The sequence below is a fragment of the Mizuhopecten yessoensis genome, unplaced genomic scaffold, assembly GCF_002113885.1.
Source record: "Mizuhopecten yessoensis strain PY_sf001 unplaced genomic scaffold, ASM211388v2 scaffold3727, whole genome shotgun sequence".
Lineage (NCBI taxonomy): Eukaryota > Metazoa > Mollusca > Bivalvia > Pectinida > Pectinidae > Mizuhopecten > Mizuhopecten yessoensis.
Genome location: NW_018405189.1, coordinates 4459 through 27771, shown reverse-complemented (window position 1 = coordinate 27771; position 23313 = coordinate 4459). Strand labels below are relative to the sequence as shown.

At 35.3% G+C, this 23313-nt stretch overlaps 2 protein-coding genes and 1 long non-coding RNA gene across 3 annotated transcripts; all 3 read left to right on the top strand.

Annotated features, from left to right (window-relative positions):
* The first annotated feature begins 1374 nt into the window (after nt 1-1374).
* LOC110447985 lies at nt 1375-5274 on the top strand. Its single transcript, XR_002462668.1, has 4 exons — nt 1375-1397; nt 1736-1771; nt 2199-2240; nt 3950-5274. It is a non-coding gene; the product is annotated as an uncharacterized LOC110447985 (long non-coding RNA).
* Nucleotides 5275-12135: 6861 nt separating this feature from the next.
* On the top strand, nt 12136-15351 carry LOC110447983. Its single transcript, XM_021493995.1, has 2 exons — nt 12136-12195; nt 13400-15351. The coding sequence occupies exon 2, from the start codon at nt 14086-14088 to the stop codon at nt 15022-15024; it is 939 nt and encodes a 312-aa protein (XP_021349670.1). The 5' UTR covers nt 12136-12195; nt 13400-14085; the 3' UTR covers nt 15025-15351.
* On the top strand, nt 13429-14049 carry LOC110447986 (tripartite motif-containing protein 2-like). Its single transcript, XM_021493996.1, has one exon. It carries the CDS (start codon nt 13429-13431, stop codon nt 14047-14049), a length of 621 nt encoding a protein of 206 aa, XP_021349671.1.
* Nucleotides 15352-23313: the final 7962 nt, after the last annotated feature.

Below are 23313 nucleotides of genomic sequence, written 5' to 3'. Positions count from 1 at the left end.
GTAATGTACTGTTGAGTTCCAAACGAATGCCATTATAACAAAAAAACGGCGGGCAAATCATCATTCCAAATTATTTGTTTGCTGCTGACGGGAAACATGTTGCCTGTAAGTACATCTGCATCCGCCGCTGTGCAAATAACACGCAATCACTGTATAGGTAGATACAGGTCAGAGTTAGGGTCAGAGACCGACACGATTCCATGAACAAATACATCTAAATCTAAGTCCGTTATTGGTCTACTATGAACTGCGCTTTAAGACCGATTTTAACCAAACGGTTAGTGTGCGTTTGCGTTGCGATTCCGTTGCCTTTGCGTTGCGTTTGCGTTGCGTTTGCGTTTAAGTGGACAAGAAAAACGGTACAGGGTCTGTACCTGGGTCANGAAAAACATGCCTAACAATTTCCTACCAAATAAAAAAAAAAAAAACGCTGTTCCTTGTAGCTTCTTGGGAATAAATGTTTAGATTTTATTGAAGACAATATTAGAGTAAGTAGTATGCCTGACAATCTGAATGCTTAAAAATATGTTTATCATTGGTTTTATAATCCTCATGCAACAATCAAATTAAAAAAAACAACTCTGAAGTTTCGGTTTTATTTTTAAATGATTGTTCTTTGTTCTGTATATTTTGTAGTCCAAATAAACTTATGTTAATTGACATGATACAAAATATATATCTGTGTTATTCTCAAAATGAAGAGCAGAAACGACAGAAGAAGGAACAGGTAAATGAAAAAGCATAAGTAACAATTTTCTACTTTTTTTTAATTTAAATAAGCGCTGTTCTATCAAAATGATCACTGAAAGTATTTGTCAAATATTTAAGTACATACTTTCATACTTTAAATTTGTCATAGATATCTTAATGCTAAACATTTATTCTCTTCTCAAATTTATCTTAATCAGCGGTGCAGAAAATTCAATATTGGTGTAAAAATTACAAATGCACGGATTTAAAACAACATAACTATGCTTTATACATGAATCTGGCACTTGGTACAAAAACCTGGTGAAGTATTCTCTTGCTATATGTAGAAAGTCAAAGTTCACCCCAGACATTATTATATAAATTCGTATCATGGACTGAGAATATTTGACTAGTGTATCTTAATGTGCAATAACATGGATTCAATTGTAATAAACTGAGTTGACAGATTCAGTTAGTTATTTTTACATTTGATTCTTTTGAAAATTAAGTTGCAGAAATCAGAGTACTTATAAGACAATTATTTGAGAGAGTCATATAGTTTGAGGATCAATATTAGATTATAAATACACATATAATTAAACTATCTCAGTAGATCGGAGACTTTTTATATGCATTCCAACTGCATGGTTTATTTTGTTTTTAATCTTTTTTTTATGTAGAAAGAAAAAAATGAAAAGATCGAGAAAGTAAGTATGCATTGTATTGTTTTGTTTGTTTATACTCAATAATCCATATCTACATGAATCTCTCTTACTGTGGTTTACCATCCTTTCTAATCACCGATTCGCACTTTTACCGAAAAACATATATTTCAATAATGCATTTTGATTTTTTATATATATTTTTTCAACAGTTAAAATACGGGAGCTTTTAAAATGTTTCCCCGTCAGTCCCCCCAAGCATTCATATTTCGAAAACAGTGCGGCGTTCATAATATGCCTTGATTAAACAAACAGTTTTATGTATACATTCATTATATCAAGGTTATTTAAGCATTTTATATTATATTTCTTCCTTCGTGCAGTACTATCTCGAGCAATTAAGGATGACAAGGAAGCTGGTAAGCATTTCTGCATTGGAAAGTGTTAATGTCTTATGTTTACTGACATATATGTTCTCCCTCTCTCACGATAAAACCGGAAACGAAGAATGAACAGGGGTAGAGATAGGGGATATTATATAGCACGTCAAAGTACTCAGAAGAGAAGTAGTTCAGTTCATACTATATAGCATGATTTTTGTGTGGTCTTGTATGTTTATTTTCAACATTAACTTTAAACTCAATCGAGTTGGTATCTATTACAAAACGTTAACATAATCAAAACATTGATCAAGTGGCGCTTTGGAAAGCGCACACGGCTCCACATAGACAACCGGGTTTTGACTTCCTCTGTTGTTTGGTTTTGTGTGTTTGGGCTTGATGTGCTATTAACAGCTCTGGTCATGCAAGGACATTTTGTATAAATTATTGTATGTTTTATTCACAGATTCAACAACTGGAGGACGCACTGGCGAATAAACGATTAACGGTAACTAAGAACATTGAACCACATTACTGTAGCAACGCCAACGAACAAAAACCAACGCCAATGCATCGATGTATTATTGGTTTTGGTGGTGGCGGAAAGCCGGAGTTCCCACAGAAAATAAATTATGCGGCCAAAATTTGTCAACGGCCCCACGTAGTCCTCGAACCTGCGACCCGGTGGTAGAGTGCTTGCGATCAACGACGGTCAGACGCTTCAATCAATTGGCCACCGCGGCCCCTTACCCGTACAAACGTGAAAACATATAATATATATATATAGACTTTATTTTAAAACTGTTAGGAAACAATTTATATCATATTATGTAAGTCACTCTTGCTTGCGAAGATGTTAGCGTTCAGGGGGTGTAAATATGGGTGGAAACCGAAGTAACCAGAGAAAACCAATGTCACCGGGCAGGTGATCCTGTACATTTCCACAACCGATCGGAAAATAGAATCCCAGCCATCTTCGTATAAGGCGAGTTAGCTATCCAGTGGACCACCCTACCACCCAATGTATTGATGACAACGTGGGTTTTCTCCTGGTATCCTGGTTTCCGCCCACATTTAAACTGTCTCGACTCTTCAATCCGGACAAACAAGAGTCGTTAAGACCAGTTGAAAAAACACAGTTTTCTCATCGGAGTTAAATAACAAAGTTGCTACAAATAATTTAAGATAGGACGTGGACTTGCATAATTTCATACAAACACACTACACTCTCTACTTGTTTCTCATTTGTAGCAGCAAGAACGTGTGGCGGAAAGTTAGCTATATATCTATATCTATATAAATATATACCTATGTCTATATGGCACAGGGTTACGTTATATAAAATTATTAAACAAATACCATATTTCATCTTATTATCTTCAAAATGCTTTCAACCGGATTTTCTATTGCGTGTTCCCCATTTCGTATGAAATAACTTAAGTTTATATTTAATTGTAGACTGGCCCCCGTCTCTAGATTTTTATAAAGATATTGAATTATTAAGAAAAAAAATAATTCTGCTAAATATGATCACTTAGGTATACGAATCTAGTTCTCAAACTAGGGGGAGCCAAGCTAGTGATACAATGCAGTTGAAATTAATTTTCATAAAAACTTTCGGGCTGGTAGCCAGACTAATTCTTATGTTATAAATATTTTATTGCAAATGATTTCATATAGGTTGTGGACTTGCATTATTTCATTTGAAATGCAATGTTCATTTGTTCAAAATGTGTTGGCGTCATTATATTATGAAGCTACTTGAAACACAAAAGACATTGAAATCAAGCAACAGCGTTTAAGATCTGACGACTGTCAGAATACAAGTTTATTTTTGAACATTCATACAAACTTTTAAAACAGTTATTGGGCTTGCAAGTGCATAAAACCGCATCAATTTTACTTTTCTAAAAAATATCCGCGCTACAATACAACAAATCAAGACTAAAAACCGTACTCTTACTTATCCCGTACAATAGAGTGCACACATCGGCAAATGTTATGAAACATTCTAGAGTTTTTCGGGCAGCTAGAGCTAGTAGCCCTTTAATTTCGAGTAGTTTTTATTTCATAATTATCATTTTTCAAATCATAGAAATTAAGGAATACATACTTCTGGAGGTTGTAATACCATTATGATTATTTAAATAATATTCCAATTTCGATGGGATAACCGTCACAATGTGTGATTATTATCATTAACTATTTTTTTTACAGCAGTCAAGAATGTGATTGTTTTCCAAAAAAGGACATTGATCTTTGCTTGAAAATGGACAACAGCTACTTGCATCAGCCTACCTTTCGATTGACGGGATTTTAGACTCCAGAGATACCATCAGAAAGACTTACACATAACATTCATAATTATAACAAAATTATAACATTGATCAACTAAATAATTTTCTCTCTTTCCTTTGTGTACAACTTCCTGCCTAATAACACATATTACGAGCTTTAGAAGATGTTCATGATAACGAGGATTGATCAAACGCTTATTTAAAGCGTACGGACGATACCAAACACTTAACCTTCATCAGTTACATCAATCAAACCAAAGAAGAATGTTGAGGTCTTTATAAACAGAAGTTTTAACGAATTCCTCAACTTTTTTTCTGAAACCTAAATTTGAAATATTTTCTTTGATAGAACGAAAAATCCTTATAACTATACTGTAACATGAGGTAAAGCTGTCAGAAAAACTAAGGGGTGTTTGTAATTGTTAATCTTTTTCATATTTAAGTGATATTTTTCGCGATAAAAAAACGGCACCTTGATTATTCTTTTCATATATAACCTCATTAGATCTGTGTTAAGTACAATATATTAAACAATGATAGAGAATGCTTGAGTTTCTAATAGTTCTTAAAGAAGTTGTAATAACACACTGTGACGCCAGGAATGTTTTTTTTTTTTTTTAATATTTGATCATTTTTTGCAGTATATCAATAATGCTAGATGTAATATAAATCTGTTTATTTTATTGTGTATCATTTAAGTGTATCCCTTCCCTTTCTGAAGTGATTAATACGTCGGTGTTATTACAGAACTGATTTTATACTTTTCATTTATATGGTATATTAAATCGTTTGTCTTTCATAAAGGGAAATTAAGAAACTTCCGCAAATACAAAATCTACGTATATGTCAAACACTACGGATGAAAGTACATGAGCCTCACGTTTCTTTCCAAATATTTTGTTACAAAAGTCAAATAGATAGTGAACACTAATTTATTTAACGACGTTTCGCTTTCAATTCGTTAGATGCTTGTGTAAAAACTACGACATTTTTCGACCATAAAATGGTTTGGCTCCATTTTCGTGTTTATGAAAGTCCCTTTAGGTCTGACAGGCGTCATAAGCCATTATTACATGTAAAACTATTTTAATTATTTTATTGTTCTCATAATTGTTTTATGTGTAGCTCTTCTACCCAATTTGTAATCTGTGAGATGTTTAATGATTACCAAACCAGATAGAAATATGTGGTCTTGTTCTTTTCTTCTTCTTTTTAAATAAATTTTATTAAATAAATGTTCATAACTTCGTGCTTACAAACTGTTCGTCTTTTTTATGTTTTCTGCTACATTACAAAGAGGCTTACTTAAACAGTCTGCTTGTTCTCAATACCCATAGACTATGTACATGGAGACCACCTACTGAAGAGTTTGAGGTTTATATTGTTCAATACACTATACAGTCGGCATATGAATACTAGTGTAGAAAAATGTCCCATTTATATATTAATTTATTGTTAGAAAAATCATAAATAAGTAAAATATCCTATTTAAGTAAACATGATTTTATATGATTTATTATTTAACATCTGATGAAAACTAAAAAATGTCTGTAAGATATGAATGTCCACGCCGCCATGTTGAATAAGTTTCAGTATTTGGTTTTCTAATATCAATAGCAATGATGACCTTGGCCTTGACCTTGTAATTCTGAAACATGAACTCATCCGAGATATTCTGTGTATATTTATATTACCAAGATTACGTCACATGCTTTAGTACCTCACATGCTACTTAACTTTTAACTTGCACAATACCTTTTTAATAATTAGCAAGCTAAACGTGACCAAACCGCACAAAAAGTAATAGAAGGATTTAGTTCTGTTATTTTAAAGATAATGGGGTGTAAACCTCACCAAAATAGTATTAGGTCCTGAATTTAACATGTCTGATTTCCATCCAGAAAGGCCCAGAAGAACATTTGTGAAGGAAAATATGGAATATTTTAACTAAGCACGTTTGCCTTTTTCTGATAATGCTCCCCTTTGTACATGCCAGCTTCGTCAAACATATGCATCCGCAGCAGGGGTCTAGGTCAATATAGGACACCCAACACATAATGATACAACGCTTTCAATCGAAAAAGACGGCAGGAAAGGTGTTCAATCAATATAGTTTCTGTGGCAATATTTACATAAATCTCTAAAAGGATCAGAAAAATAGACAGGAGATGGGTCTGACAAAAATAATGACTGAAGGTTGTTTTTTAGAAAGAATGTTGTGTTTGTTTGTAATTTACGTTCTGTCAACAGCTACATTGTATAGTCTTTAACGTATCTGCCAGGTTATGGTTGTGGATGAAAAAACGGAGTGTCTGTAGAAAAAAAAACTGTCAATCTACCTTTACCACTTTTAAAAAAGTGACATACTGAATAAACAGTTCATATATCACAGTACAAAAAATGTGCCAATAGGAAATAACTGAACAAAGCTTAAAAAATATGTTTTTCTCTCATATATACGTATAAATTATTAATATAATATCTCACCCCATTTTGGGTGAGATAAGGAAATCGCAACCCGAGGGGGAATTTTCCTGAGTTACCAAACACGAGGCTTTGCCCTATCTCACCCCAAACGAGGTGAATGACTCTTTCTGCTTACCCTGTTCACCCATTGTGTATCATACACATAATGTAATGTTAACGTTACAGGCTAATTTCAGGGTTGACGTGGCGTTCATGGAATGTTGACGTGACGTCATTGAATTGTTGACGTGACGTCATACAATTGTTATGATTAAGGGAATCCACTGTCTCAATCCTAGGGTGCGACTAATATTTTGTTTTACCTGTAACTGATCAAGATCGGGTTATGTCAGTCGAGGGTTAAGATTCTGTAACAAAATCCCAACCGAGGCGTAAGCAGAATCTTAATTATTATATTAGTGTAAAGCTCCTGGTTGAACTTAATTCTATACTAATTGAGAGGAGTTTCTTGAAATCTCCACTCCATAGCTGTGGGGTGAGTGATCAATAGGTCTAGAATGTATTTAATGTGTATGTTCCTATGTTGTTATCTATATACTACATCTGGAATTTTAATAGTGTGTATGAGTAATTTGTAATAGTAAAAGTACAGGTTTGAAATTAATGGTATTTTTGTAATTATGCTAAGAATTAGTTTATTACCTTTTAGAATAGATAACTGAATACATATATTCAAAATAAAGATAAGAAATAAGCATACTAATAAATATCATTGTAAATGTACATTTGATAGGATAAATTGGTATATGTTACATAAACACATGTGTCGATAGAGTTATTTCCCTTTAACTATGTTATGTATGTAATTAGGGAGGCATGTGTGGTTGACCGTAGAATTTATATGTTGTTTTTGTTTTGTCAACAGTTTTTTTTTTTAAATGGAATAAATATGTGCAAATAATTCGGATCTTGTTTGTGACTGTTGTGACAAGGTAACACTTGCATGAATCAAACATCGTCATGAAAAGAAAGATTCACATTGTGAATGTTAATTTTCACTTTGAAATATATGACGTCACAGAGTAAGTAATAACGTCACATTCGTTGGCACATTACCTGACACAGACTTGCAAAAGTCCAATGTATTACAAATTATCAAAAACAATTTCACAATCGTACTGAATGTAAATATAAGGATTAAATCCCTTCTGTATTGCAATTTATGGAATATAAACAACAATGGGTCTTGAGACAAATGTGATATTTGTCTCAGGACTCATTGATATACACAACCCATCAGCATCAACAGAATTAGACAGATGTACGAAAACGAATACCTACCAGTGCAGATTGTTTGTCTGGTCAAATTATTCGTCAGGGTCATAAGTTCATCAAGCAAGGCTATCGCCTTGCGATATCTTTTTTAGATTCAATACGGTAAAGTTTGAGCTGAAGATGAAAATAGCTAAGACAACAAAAATTCAAACTTCAGTTCTAAACAAAAGACGAGAAAAAGAAAAACACGCTTTCAAGGTTACTCTGCAGTGCCCGAAAAACAAATATCAACTGGTTTCAACAACAAGAGCGATTAAAAAATGTTTTTACTGTCATATAGAACAATAACACAACCATGATGGTGACCATGATTACGTGACATATCAGACCATCAGAACTGGGCTCCGATGTCTTTTGCTAATTTGTCTTGAATTTTGCGTTAAAGTGAATAACAAGGCGGAGAAGAGGAAGACATTCATATTATTCAGGGTCACTTGTTCAAAGGTTAAGTTTATTGATATCACATCCAATCCCATTGGCTTATGCTTTCCTCTCCATATCTTCAGTATGTCTTACCAGTCTATACCAAACTCCACAAGAGTAAAGTGGAACGTAAGTGGATGGCAAGCGTACGTTTATGAGTCGTTCGGTCAAGGTTATTAAATGTTCATTCTATCCAACTGATTTCCGCTCAATTACATCATTACTGCTATACTTACTTTTACCAATAATATTTGCACGGTATTGGTGTAGATGTCATATTGGTATAAAGGCATATATACTACCCCGGGTCAGTCGGTTAAAAGGTCAAGGTATTTCAGTATGGATTCGTTCAATCTGATTGATTGGTGGTTTTAATTCTTTAGCTACATCGGTAGCGTACAGGTTCAGTAATGTGATGGTCCCAAGGTCGGCCACAGTAAGGATTCTTCTTCCTAAAGTTGTAATTCTGTTTAGCTGAAATGCATAGTGAATCATTCGATAATTGATACGTTCATGATATATAGTAGTAATATAGTAATACTGAATCATAGATTGACGGTACTCTTTATCGTAAGACTGTGTGTATTTCTTTTGCTGTGATATCGCTATAGAGATTTATAATGTGAGGTAATATTTTATGATGTCGGATGTTTTTCTTTAAATAAACAGTATGCCGAATTTCCTAGACGAGGTAAAGGTAATACAGACTTGTATTGTTATTTTGACTATGAAAAGTCATCGTTGCGTCATAAGAAATGAACCCGTTGGTTCTGAAAAACAAATATAACAATTACAATTATAACTGTTGCTCTTCTGGCGATTATCTATTTAACAAATCAATATTCCAAGTCGTCATCAATACAAAATATCAACGAAGCAAACATAATTTGCATATAAATGCGTTTTCTCTGCCTTGGTCAGCTAATAATATGTGTATGACTTAACTCATAACGAAATAAATTAATAATAATGATAAGATAAAAAAAAAACGTAGAATCAAAGTTATTCTTCTATAAATACATACACAAATACAATACGATATTTATTGTGATTCAGACGCACGAGATTGACTAGAATACCTGCCTTTATACCATATATCTCCTTCAGGCTACGCTCTTAGATACTAAAACATATCAGGGCGGCCATCTTGGTCAGGGACCTGAGCGTCAATAGAGCGCTGATTATGTTGGGTTTTTTTAAATGAGTGAATCTTTGGTTTTGGTTGAGCTTCGGAATTCCCTCACGTTTTCATTCAAATAATGCAAGAGACGATGCGTTTGTGTTGGATAAAAACTATTCGGTATGGTAAACGTCTTTAAAACAGTTTAAGAACATAACATTTCATAATTGTTCGTTCTTCATATGATCATGTCAGAACGAATGATGATCTGACGCTAAAAGTAATGATCATGTCGAGCGCCCGTCTAAAACAAACAATATTTACTGAAATAGTCATGCTCAACCATGGGTCACAATGGCTATATTGTGCACCCAATAGGAGTAATTGCAAGACATTTTAATTTGATTTTTTCCCGCGAAAATGGCAAGAATCCTTCTTTGGAAGGGACATACCCATTGGATTTATAACTTTCAAATTGAAATCAACAGGATTGAAAGACACGAGATGTCGTTGTAGCAGAATAACTACGTGATGGGATGTTCGTTGAATCATCAGAACGTCATGTTTGAATGAATCTTGTCCATAGTAGGTCACCAAGTTCGTGTGTTATTCCCAGTAGAGTCAGTGACGTCATTTTAATAAAATTCGATTTATTTTTTTCATTCACTGACCGATCTCTTCCTGTTTGCTCTACTGAATATTATGTGTCCTACATAATGCTATTGTAATTACGACTCATGTCAAGATATTAAGCCGTAAATTAAGCCGGTTTGTTAAGCTTGGTGTATAACACCATATTGGAATATATGAATTGACCCTGTCGGTATCACGTGACTAATTCAAATCAATTATTGAACCGCAGTAAATGAATGTTACCTACAAGAACTTTTTTTTCTTTAAGGACTATGTATGGTTTGGGTGTGCATCATAATTCAAAACCTTTAAATGAACTATCAAACGACCGTTTTTTTTTAAAATTTTGAATACTTCCCCGGTACTAAAAATACAGCGTACAATTATATACACTTTGTGCACTTGTCACTTTCATCGAAGCCTTACGTAAACTGCTTAAATCATATCTCTCGCCTCACTCGCTCATTTACCAAGTAATGTTTCAATCCCTCCTACTAGTTCACACTTACACACTTACACACACACTAATACACACCCACACACACACACACACACACACCCCCACACACACACACACACACACACACACACTCTCTCTCTCTCTCTCTCTCTCTCTCTCTACAGGTGACATGTTCACTCATTCTCGTATTACACCGCCTCTCCTAGGTACTATTCCCACATTCCATCTCCCTTGTGACACATACTCCAGATAGCTACATTGATACTTTGCATTCTAATTCATTTGATTTGTAACACTACATATGCTTGGTCAATCAAAAGAGTTTGCGACAGTATAACCACGATATACTGTCTGCAAACGTTATATTTACATATGAAGCCCGGATGGCTAATATCAATTAGACGGTTGTTGTCACTGTGAATCTTTTGATACAAGAAAAATAATATGTTTAAAAAGAAAGGTGTCCATTGTGAAATGATATAACATGTTTTATAACGTGGAAATATTTTGGACAGATATTACTAATGCAATAACATTATTACAGGTAAGATATCTCTTGAACCTCCTTCCACCGTACCCCCCTCCCCCTCTTAAATCCCTTTCACTATGTAAATGAATACCGCCTTACTCGTATCATAAACGATATGTTCGGCCTCGCGAGGTGATATTCTTTGCACTGCTTAAATACAGGGATTAATTTTGAGGGGAAGATTTAGTTATTTTTTAAGCCATTTACTCATATAAAAGTAGGCTGTGATAAACTATCTTTATAAAGGACAATTTCAAAACGGAGAAAAGATCGTTAACAATGGGTAGTTAAAAGTTACTTTTTATAAATTCCCAATTATATGTTTGTATTATTATTCTCTCGACAAGTACACTAAAATAAAACACTTTATCTGTTACGATAGGAAATAGGGGCCATGCAGGTAACATGCACTAGAGCTTGGGACAAGCGTGTGATATGACATCACTGATATGGAATTTTAAGGGTCACAATGATAAAAGCACTGTCAGATTTCATTTAGTGTCGGCTATTCAGATCAAACCAGGTCAACTAAGTTTTAAATACAAACTATATGTATATGTTAGTTTTCTCTCATTTTTCTCACGTGACCATTGACGAAATTAAATCAGCGAGCTGTGTGAGTATAAATATCATGTTAACATTGATAACCCGTGAAGTTGTTTTCCCCACACCCCACCCCTTTTACACACACATTTTTCTTGTCCTTTATCTGAATTTGCTTTTCTTCGGTTTACATTTTTTTAAATTTTTTTTCTGTCTTAATATACTAAGATTTCAATGCACTAAATTCATTTCATGTGTATTATTATTAGCAATTTTCTCAAGTTGAATGAACTTCACATATACTGTTCTTTGTCTGTACGGCCTGGATTTTAACCATACAAAAATGCAAAGCATTGCTAGCTTAATTTTCAAATATGTATTATACATGCGAGGACATTGCCCTTCCCCTTTTTAATAATATTTGCCGGTAGGGACATTGAATTTATCTGTGTTTAGTATACAACATCTTACATGTAACCCTTATCATTGTTATCTATGTAATCATTGATGTACCATCATCCATGAAGTATATATATGATTTTGGTTATTAAATGCAGTATGCGGAAATTGGATACCAGCTCACCTATTCGATATTTAAATTATACCTAACATATACTTCCTTGTTCAAAGTAGGAATTCATGTGTGAGAAAACGCCTGGTTATTAGGAGACGAGATTGTAGTTAAGAATCCCTGAGGTGAGTCTATTGGATAATGTTGTATTGTAACTTACACTTGATGTTCATTTCACAAACAAATCTATAAATACCAATGTATATAACAGTTTTGTATGTACTACAATGCAGACACACTTTCGCTGTGTTATATATATACAAACTTCTATAACTTAAGATATGTATAACCTATTTCAAAATGATTAACTAGTTGAACTAAAATATCGTAAGCTTCATATATTGTACGTATTTGTAACTTTTGAGTAGCAAACATGAACTGATACTTGTATATATCTTTGTCGTGTATTTCTTGGCGACCAAGACGGATAAGATTTGTCTCCCCTTGTACGTCTAATGCTATTGTTACCATTCAATTAACACGGTATTATCAGCGGCGATCGACACATTTTTTTTTGCACCTTTTGGTCAAATATCCAAACAAAATGAAAAGAAAAAGAACTTTTTAGAGTTATAAAAATAAGTATCTATCATATGTACTGACCATGTTTTGTTAAATATATTCTCCGGTGTAAGGGACCCATTTTCCCCCATTAAGTATGTGGTAGGGAAGGGACAGAGAGGGAGGGAATCCTGAACTGTGCTATATCAATCAGCTACAATTGATTTGAAGCATTATAATTTGACTGGGATTAAAATACAAATAGAAGGGCTGACACCTACCGGACTGACGGCGGTAAACATGTTATTTTGGCATATGCTAAGCACAAGGAAATGATAAATACATATCTCCTACGGGATTGGTCCGTTAGTCTGGCGTTTATTCCCTTTGGCAAAACAGAGGAACGGTTGATATCCGAGAAAATTAGAAAAATAACAACCATGAAAATAGGTGGGCACTCAGAGACATTCATAATTATGCGATTATAACTGATCGAAGAGAATAGTTCCAGCGTAAGGGATTATTGAACCACAATACGGAAATAGTGATGATCCCAACCTTTAACTAGATATTCATTGTTCAATTGCTAGGAATGAAAAGATAAATGTGTCATCAGACTAAATTATGTCTATTCATTGTTATTGAAATCAAAAATACTTATGAGATAAAAAATTGTCGAAACTGAACCTCAACCTGATATCATGCTGACTATATTGTATGATATTTACATATATGAGATAGTTACATATCTATAGCGTCACTAATCGGCTTTCGTATCTCTCTATCATATTGTCAATAAATTATTATCGCAGGTATTTTACGTTCCAGGTCTATGTTGACTCGTTCTGACCCTCGCAATGGCTGGAGGCGACCTCTCTCTGGAACTGGACTTACACCTACTGGAGTGTCCAATCTGCCTGGAGCGACTTCAACAACCCAAGTCCTTACCCTGTCTCCACTGCTTCTGTCAGGATTGTCTCGGGATCTATATCACAAAGGAACTGTCCGGAAAAATGGCGTCGGCAACATCCTTCCCTTGTCCGATCTGTAGGAGGATGACGTCTCCTATGTACCAAGCAGAAACCAAGGATAAATGGGCTGAACAGTTCCCGACTAATAATGCGATCCAGGACCTTATCCAGCTCAGAGAACTTTCATCTGAACCATTGTACTGCAAACCCTGCCAGACAAAAGGTTACCTGAACAACCCAGCAAAATTCTGGTGTAAATCGATGAACTTAAATTTTTGCGAGGCTTGTAGGGAACAACATCATGATATCTTACATTCTGACTGTGGTATAGTCGATATCAATATAAACGATATCACCCGATTTAAACCTAAAAAATCTGCCCCTCGATGTGACCGACACGACAAGAAAATAGTTTGGTATTGTGAGGACCACCAACTTCTGGGCTGCAACGTATGCATTTTTAAAGACCACAGGCGTTGTGAAGAGGTTTCAACAGTGACAGAATAGTTTGTAGAGTTAAAAACAGGAACTAAACTAGAGGGTATGCGGGCGGCGCTGAAAAAAGGGGCAGATGTCATGAACTCATTAGTAAAGGACTTTGACGAACAACTCCAGACCATGGTACAGAACCAAGAAATCGCACTGCAGAGTATCTCAGATCTACGTGAAAAGGTGGACAAACGGTTGAACAAGCTTCAGAAGGACATCACCGACGAGTTGATCATACTGTTCAAAGAAGAGAAAAGGAATAAGGAGGCATCATTACAGCAGTGCGAACGTCTGATGAATAGTATGTTAAATACCCTGAAGTCGTCCATTAAAGCCGTAGAGGAAAACGAAAATATTGAGACGATAGTGTTGTATCAGAGAGGACAGGCGATAGTAGAGTCGGGTAAGACCCTGGTCACAGAGATAAGCAAGTCCTTCACGTCCGTCAGCATTGGGCATCATTTTGTTGCTGGACATAATATCATTAGTGATAACGCTATGGGAAAGATCGTCGTTGACAAAGAACCACGATGCATCCCTTGTCACCAATGTGAGTTTGCGCCCCCTATGTTAGAACGTCGTGTGAAAGAAATTAGAAGGTTCAATATCAAGTCCCCGGCAGATAGAAATGATTGCCATGCCCTTGGTGTTGTGTACCTGCCATGTGCCCAAATTGTAGTAAGTGATTATAAAAACAACAAGCTGAAGTTGTTTACAGACACAGGACAGTACCTCAACGAGTTGACCGTTCAACGAAATCCCTGTGGTATGTGTCTTGTGAACAACAACACGTTGGCGGTCGCTGTCAAGAGTCCTGGTGGTGTTCACATCGTGAATGTCGAGGCATCAACACTTTCACTGTCGTCTGAGATCAACATGTCAAATGGTAAAAACTGTTATGGTATAACACATACTGACGGGAGGTTTGTCGTTGGTACAAGTGGGGAAGTATACAGTGTGACAAAGGACGGAGCAGCCGGGTTGCTATATTAATATAACAGCACATGTTTTTCCCTCACTCATGATCCAATGAAGGGTGACACACTTGTCAGTGTAAGTAACAAAACTACGGGGGACGTTGCGGTGTCTAGACTGTCGTCTGACAAACGTCGTACGGATGTGATGGAGGTTGGTGTTGTTAGGCGTGCTAGGGGAATAGACGTGGACAGGGAGGGTAACATCTACATGTGTGGTAATGACTCACACAACGTCGTACAGATGTCTGGGGACGGGACACAAGTCAGGGAACTTTTGACGTCATCAGATGGAATGGGCTCTCCACGGGCAAAAGCTGTTCTTGGTGACACATTTGTGGTCACTGATAATGGGGATACAGATGAGAGGAATTATATCCGTGTCTTCAAACTGTACTAAAGTATACCAATACACAATGTGTGGTGAACCCTTGCGATAAATGTTTATCATAACAAACGAATAAACACCCTGTAAAGATTTATATAAAGTTTGAGTCAAAATATAACAGGTATCCGTTTCTCAAAATATCATCAACAAACATAATCGTCATTACGATTGTTTACAATATTTGTATTGAACAAAATATGTTGAAATTCTTTGTTTTCATACTCATTGCTAGTTTTGTATATCATATGTGAAATAATAAAACCATGATAAATAAAAATTAATAAATAAACAAAAAGCAAATGGGTTTGTAATTGATGTAGTATAAAAAGATGCACTTTTTTAATCATTCCTTTAGTCATGATTTTATAATGATAGCAAGATCGTTGTTTGATGAAAACAAGTAAATATCAAACAACTTTTCATGTTAATTATCAGACCAATTTAATGACTATACACATAAGATATTTAATGGGTTATCGTTCAATACCCTTTATTTTTCACAAGTATGGAACAGAACACCGATAATTCTGTATAATTGGCATATTCTGCTGTACCTATAGTATATTCGAAGGGAAAACCATTAAATCTTCTCTTCATTACATTTCAAAAATACATACAGCAAAGACAGTGTAACTCCATCAAAACAGTTGGGGATGTAATAGCGAACCTTCTGTGACGCCATGCTTGACAACAAGGCTGCGCGCCATTTTTAAAGTGCTACTCAATAATTAATGAAATATCAACCCCAATGGATCTTGGGTCAAATTTGAACTGCCTACCTTTTTGTTTTTCTAGTCAAAATAGTCTGCTCAAAAAGCCTCGCGCCATGTAGATGTCATATTTGTATTAAGGCATATACTCTTCCTCGGGTAAGTCGTTCAAGGTCAAATTAAGTAAGTATCGATTCGTTAAATTTGATTGATTTGTGGTTTAAATTCTTTAGTTTCACCGGCAGCTTACCGGTTAAGACTCGAGTAAAGATGATCATTGTTTGAAAATTGTAATTCAATGATATATAGTAGTTATATAGTAATACTGAATCATAGATTGACGGTACTCTTTATCTTAATACTATGTGTATTTCTATTGCTGTGATATCGCTATAGCGATCTATTATGTAACGTAATATTTTATGACGTCCTACTTTTTCCTTTAAATAAACAGTTTGCAGAATCTCCACGGAGAGATTAAAGTACTAAAAAGTTGTTGTTGAATTTTCTTTCTTCATTGCTTTCCTTTTCATTCTATGTAATTATTAGTCTATGACAACAGCCACACATTTCTGAAACTCAGAGTAGCGTCAAAGCTTTCATGACATCGAGATAAATGTTTAATAAAATCAAGCATATATTAAAAGGTTATCAGCTTAATCAGCAAGATACTTTTGTGACTTAATGTAATGTTCGTTTTTGTCACCCGAAATCCAACTGTTGGTTCTGAAAAAAGGCAAATACAAGCAACATGTTTGCATCCAATCCAAATCCAACCGTTGCTCGTCTGTCTATCAGCCATTTCACAAATCAATATTCCAAGTTGTCATTGATAAACAAAAATATAAATAAAGAAAACATAATTTGCATTCAATAAGTTTCCCTATTCAGGTCAGCTAATAATACGTATGTGACTTTACTTCTAAGGAAACAAATAATATAATTATGATAAGAAATAGGTTGAAATTGTGTTATCCTTATCTACATACATACACAAAAACAATACGGGGTTTATTGTGATTCAGATGTACGAGACTGACTTGACAATCTTTATTTAACGTCGCATATACATGTTACATAATAGCATTAGCACTGTAGTGCTACTCTTGCGACAAAACATATACAAAATTTAACAAGTATCACAGTACTTATGAATATATAAATACATAAACAAAATAACAATTAAATTTTGATATGCTACAGTAGTACATATGCAATCTCAGTTTATGCAAAATAAAAAAATAGAATTTTAAAAGAAATGATTTAAAAGTGAACACTTGTATGTCACACAAGTGTTACGAAAGGAAAGGCAAGATACTATCATAGTGTAATGTACATATATGCTAATGTAGCAAAGTATAAAAAATTACAGGATATACACTAATAAAATGTGAATTAAAAAGAGACAATGAAGTCATAGATAGAAACAGAGAGCTATAATTATGATATTGTAAAAAGGAATGATCTTTAAAATAATGGAGCTCAAGCTTAAAATAAATATCACAGGCTGTATGCAAGTTAATTTCCAAAGGGGGACAACTCACACTATGTGGTGTGTGCAGATAGCACATGAGCAGACCTTAGTGTCCGAAGCGCGATGCAGCCCACGAAATGAGTAATAGTTGTCAGCTAATCGAAGTTCATTTGGTAGGCTGTTCCACACCTTGGAAGCAGCAAAACGGAAAGATCTCTTACCATATGTGGAAGTGTTCGACTTTGGGATCTTTACCAGGTTATCTTGTCTAAGATAGTAAAAAACTTCTTTCCTCTCAACAAGATTTTGTAAAATTTATGTAGAAATATCATTTAAACTGTTAAAAACCTTAGAGGCCATACCTTTATACGTTTTACATGTAAAAAATCAAGTTTGTGTCTTCTTAAAATATCAATGACTGGGGAAACATAATCATTTTCAATAAAAACGAAGTGCTCGTTTCTGGACCTGTATCCATTTTCCTAGTATTTGTCAATGTACAAAGTACAAAAGTGCCAGCAAATGGACAATGGTTAAAATTTGATAGAATAAAAGACTTAAAAATGGTAATTTTTCCTTTCTATGAAAGATTTTTACCCAGAACCAAAAGAGCGTTGATTGGTTGATTTAATTAGTTGTAGTTACGTTTGAGCTTTGGAGGCCCCTCTTGTTTACATTGAAAATACTGTAGGCGGCGATGTGCTGGTGTTGAATACACATTGTCACCCTTCTAATTTGTTACACTCTTTCTGATCGGATATCTTGCCGGAGTCTATATTTCTAAAGACCTCGCTCTGCATGGGACTATAAAAGCACGTGCGAGGGGAAATAACATAAACTAGAATCTCTCTTCATAACAACAAAAATGGCGTCCGACACACAAAAGCGTTCGAGGTTTGCAAATCATTCACGGGATGTAATAGCCTACCAGCAATCTAAAATGGCAGCAAATTCAACAAAACAGGCAATAAGGGGGCCGCTAGGGTCCTTATTGCAACGATGGTTGTGTTTTGTCCGAAATATTGCCGAAAAGGTGTCCGGTAAGGGCTAATTTGGAAGCAGTCAACTACAACTCAAACTCACAAAAGTGACTTACAATTTTGCAGGAAAAAATGTAATAAAAGATTGTCAGTGTGACAAATTCGTTTTCTCTGGATTTTGCGGGGTCTATGAGCCCGTAGACCCTCCTAACCCAGATATAACAAATAGTATTTGGTATGGTAGACGTCTTTGAAATTTTTTTTTTTTTTTTTTATTTCAATGCTGATCCTTCCTGATTACCATGTCAAAACGAATGTTGATATGACGCTAAAAGTAACGGTCATGTCGAACCCCCGTTTGAAAAAAACACTATTTACTGAAATAGTCATGCTCAACCATGACTCACAACGGCTATATTGTGCATCAAATAGGAGCGATTGTAAGAAATGTGATTGTTTCCGCGAAATTGGCAAGAAACCTTCTTTAGAAGGGACTTACCCATTGAATATAGAACTGTCAAACTGAAATCAACAGGACTTGTCGTTGCAGTGTTCAAGCGTAGCATATCGGAGAGTAGAATAAATACGTGTTTAATTTTTGTTGAATCATCAGAACGTTTTATTCGAACGAATCTTGTATATACATGTACCAGGGCACAAAGTTGGTGTCTTTTACCCGGTCAGTGACGTCATTATTGACGTCATTATAACAAAATTCTATTTATTTATTTTCATTCACTGACCGATTTGTACCTGTGTTCTCGACTTGACGTTTTGTATCTTCCTATATACTACTATTAAAACTACGACACATGGAAAGATATTATGACGTTAATAAGCAGTTTGATAATATTTGTGTAAACTCCATGTTGCAAAAATATGAAATGACAAAATAACCGGTAGTATGTGGGTAAATTAAATCACTTATTTAATTATTCATTCTGAATGCTATCTACAAAATCATTAATTATTTATTAATAATATTGTCATTACTAAAATATTCTATATAACGAATGTCTATAACATTTTTTACAATGAATGGTTTACGAAGACACGATATGTGATTTCATTTTTTATTTACGCCGATGGTGAATATAGTTTGGTTTGGTTTAGAATTGTTTAACTGTGATCATTTAAGGACGGCATCCCCGGTGTGCAAGATTCATGCGTGTAGTGTATGTTTGTGTTTTGTTCGTGTTTGTCTCCTTGTGATAGCACGGAATTGATGCCGACTTTATAGTGCTACCTCATTGAAAGATACTGCAGAAGACACCAAGCAGGACACCCGACCCAGTCACATTATACTGACAACGGCCGAACCAGTTGTCCCACTCCTAAATTGCTGAGCGTTAAGCAAGAGTAGAAACTACAATTTGTACACTCTGGTATGTCTCGGTCAGGGGACAGAACCCAAAGCCTTCCTCACAGGGGCGAACGCTCAACTAAAGGCCAAAAGAGAGGCAGACATTAGGAAGAAGAAAGTTGTGAATATACAAACTTAGATAAACTTTGACTGCCATACAAACACTCTTATCAATTTACGCAGATTCTAGTGAAATTTGACACCAGTATACAGAAATCAATAGATGTCTTACTAAGATTTACGGTTGTCGTCACAATAAATGAGCTGATCCTGGTAAATACATTGTGGTGTACAAAGCTGTCAATCAAAGGATCGACAAAGTGGCACGTCTGTTCTTCCGGTCTATAGAAAAACTCTAGACACGCTTATTCAAGACAGTAGATGGCAGAGGGTGCCAATGACCTCAATTACGGTATCGTCATATACACTGATGACGTAGAAATTTGGTTTGTGTAAGATCAATCAGATTTAAATTCGCTGGTGGCATATCGACACTGTAACAGTAACACCAGGCAGAACGGTATAACAGTATTTTAAATCAATGATTTGATTGATGACAACGTGTTTCGCTGCAGGAGTTTTTCCCTGGTTCCGATAATTTGGTTTGTTTGTGTTTTACGTCCTATTAACAGCTATGGTCATTTAAGGACGTGCCAGGTTTTGTTGGTGGAGGAAAGCCGGAGAAAAACCACCGACCTACGGACAGTACCTGGCGACTGTCCCACGTAGGCCTCGAACCCGCGAGAAAGTGGTTGAGGGCGAGTGGTAGCAGAATGTCCGACACCTTAACCACTTTGCCACCGCGGCCCCTGACTCTGATAAAAGTCAGTGTCGAAAATCACGTTTGCTACCCCTAAAATCCATCCGTTGGTTCTGATAAAAGTTAATGTAAGAAAATCACGCTTGCGTCTACATTAAATCCACATGTTGCTCTTCTTTGGTTGAGATTCCGATAAATTGTGCTACATAAACGGCTAGCTAGTCCTGTGAAATTAACAGGATATTTATTTTCAAAAAATATTTTTTTTTATTCATTTGTTTAGCTGAATACATACCCTCATAGAAATAAACTTTAATCAAATAACCATAAGAAAAACAACGTCCACATTATGATAAATCAATCGATCTAGAAGAGAAGGCATGCCTGTGTGCTGTACTCGGTATTTGAACGAAGGCAGTATTGTATATATATGTTTGTTACATGTCTCGTGAAGTCATATTTTAGCGATTCGTCATAAATCATTATTCTAAGTCGTCATAGACAAAAATAAAAATAAAGGGAAATACAGTTGCATTTGAATAAGTTTCTCTATCTAGGTCAAATTTGCGTTTTGCAAAATATAGACTGTCAGTCATAATAATAAAATTCGATTTATTTTTGTCCAAACACTGGCCTATCTCACTGGTGGACCATCACCATTTTTTTCTTTCATTATTCCGTTTATTTTTCAAAAAAACGTTTATTTTTTCTCTTTTTATGTTTATTTTTTGAATTACCGTTGATATTTCACGGTACACTGTTTATTATTTAAACCACCGTTTATTCTTCGAAGTCTTGTGTTTAGTTTTGAAAATAAGCGTTTGTTTTATAACTGCATGTTTACTTTTCACGGAACAGTTTTTGTTTTATAACTGCATGTTTACTTTTCAAGGAACAGCTTTTACGTTTCAAGGAACAGTGTTCCGTTTTGGTGGAGCGTTGTCTTCTCGCGGCCGATCGTTTAGTGTTCACGGAAAATCGTTTAATTTAATGTACTTTGTACTCGTCCGCGACAGGCTTACCTTATCGGCAGTGTGGCGACCCGTACCAGTCAATCTTACCTGAGCTCGGTCAGAGCGCTCACCCGTAACGTACGTAGCCGTCGGCTACCGGTAGTCTGAATCGTAAAAAGCACCGCTGTAACTGGTTCGTCATTTGTTATTTGCATGCATTAATGCATGCAATTCCACAAAAGTGACGTTTCTGTTACTTAACACACAATTAATCCTCTTTGTTCTTCGCCACCAACAGCAAGTGGGCGTTTTGGTTTACCCTTGTTTTATAACATCGATAACATAACGTTTGATTGTTCACAATTTTTAATATGAAATTGTTAAAAAGTATAAGCTTACCTGTTCAAAAATTAACAAAAGTACTATAGTGTATACAAATTATGCTATTTAATCAAAAAATGAAGTAATTGTTCGCACATTGACTTCCGCTGACGAAATTGGGTGATATTTATGTAAATTTGTCACCTTTGGACACAAACCTAAGGCGGTGCCTGTCACTTTTGTTTGTTTTGATAGGTACTATATCAGTATGGTCAATGAGAAATAATATTAAATAATGGATAAAAGGGTTAGCTGGGTGACATTTGTTAGAAGGGCGTTTATGCTGCCTCCTATTATTTTACATGGTCACGTGGTGTGCAGTACGGTATTGTGTTGGCGGCATATGGACTTGGTGATATGACTATTTGCTATGATGTATTGAGTTACAAAAATGTATGATAATTGATGTAGAGATATCCTTATTTTCGACACGGAGTATTTTGAACGGTGGGATAGAATTCACCGTGAATGCGCTTTATGGTAAGAAAAAAATCAGAATAGATATATAACCAAAGGCAAAATAACGAAGGAAAAAAAGTATATTTGTTGTTGTATTAGGAAGCACAAAGAATAAGCTTATTTGGTGTGCTGAACTACTTGGTTCTGACTCACATATTCATCAGGGGCGATAACATGGTATTTCTCTATACACGTTATTCATTGTTTATTTCCATCATGCTTTTGCCATTTTACACGGTCATGTATATACTTTCAACACATTGCTTAATTTCAACATATCTAGTCGCTTAGTGTTCCTTAAAGGACTCACACAACTAAATCAACCAATCAGAGAAGTGCCAATGTAACTTTGTATAGCTGGTAGATAAGCACTGAAGATGGATATCCGATAGCCTTTAATGACTAATGTTTTGTGTAGATTTTTTATGAACCAAATTACTCTCAGTCATGTACACTTTAGACATCATTCCACGGCCCGCTAGCGCACGATATATTTACATGCAGGTACATATGTGGTATGCCGTGCTCACGTGCGCCAACACATGTGTTTTCATAGGGATCTTGATATTTAACTAAACACTATTTTCACAGAGTAAGTGCACTGCATTTGTAAAAAACAGTTTAACCGACAGAGTGAAACTCGCTCGACAGCGAAAAGCGTAGCGATCTCGAGCTTATAAACCCGTGTAAGCACGGTACACAAATCACATCAGTACGTATTCCATGCGTTTTATATATGACTTTCTTGAAGTCGTCTGGTATCATGTAAGTGACTTCCAGTGAGTCAGCTACTTTGTATTGGATGATTTATTCCGAAAGTACGCGTGATTTCACATTTCC

Coding starts and splice junctions, on each gene's coding strand:
- LOC110447986 (XM_021493996.1), top strand. CDS start 13,429: ATGGCTGGAGGCGACCTCTCTCTGGAACTGGACTTACACCTACTGGAG.
- LOC110447983 (XM_021493995.1), top strand. CDS start 14,086: ATGCGGGCGGCGCTGAAAAAAGGGGCAGATGTCATGAACTCATTAGTA.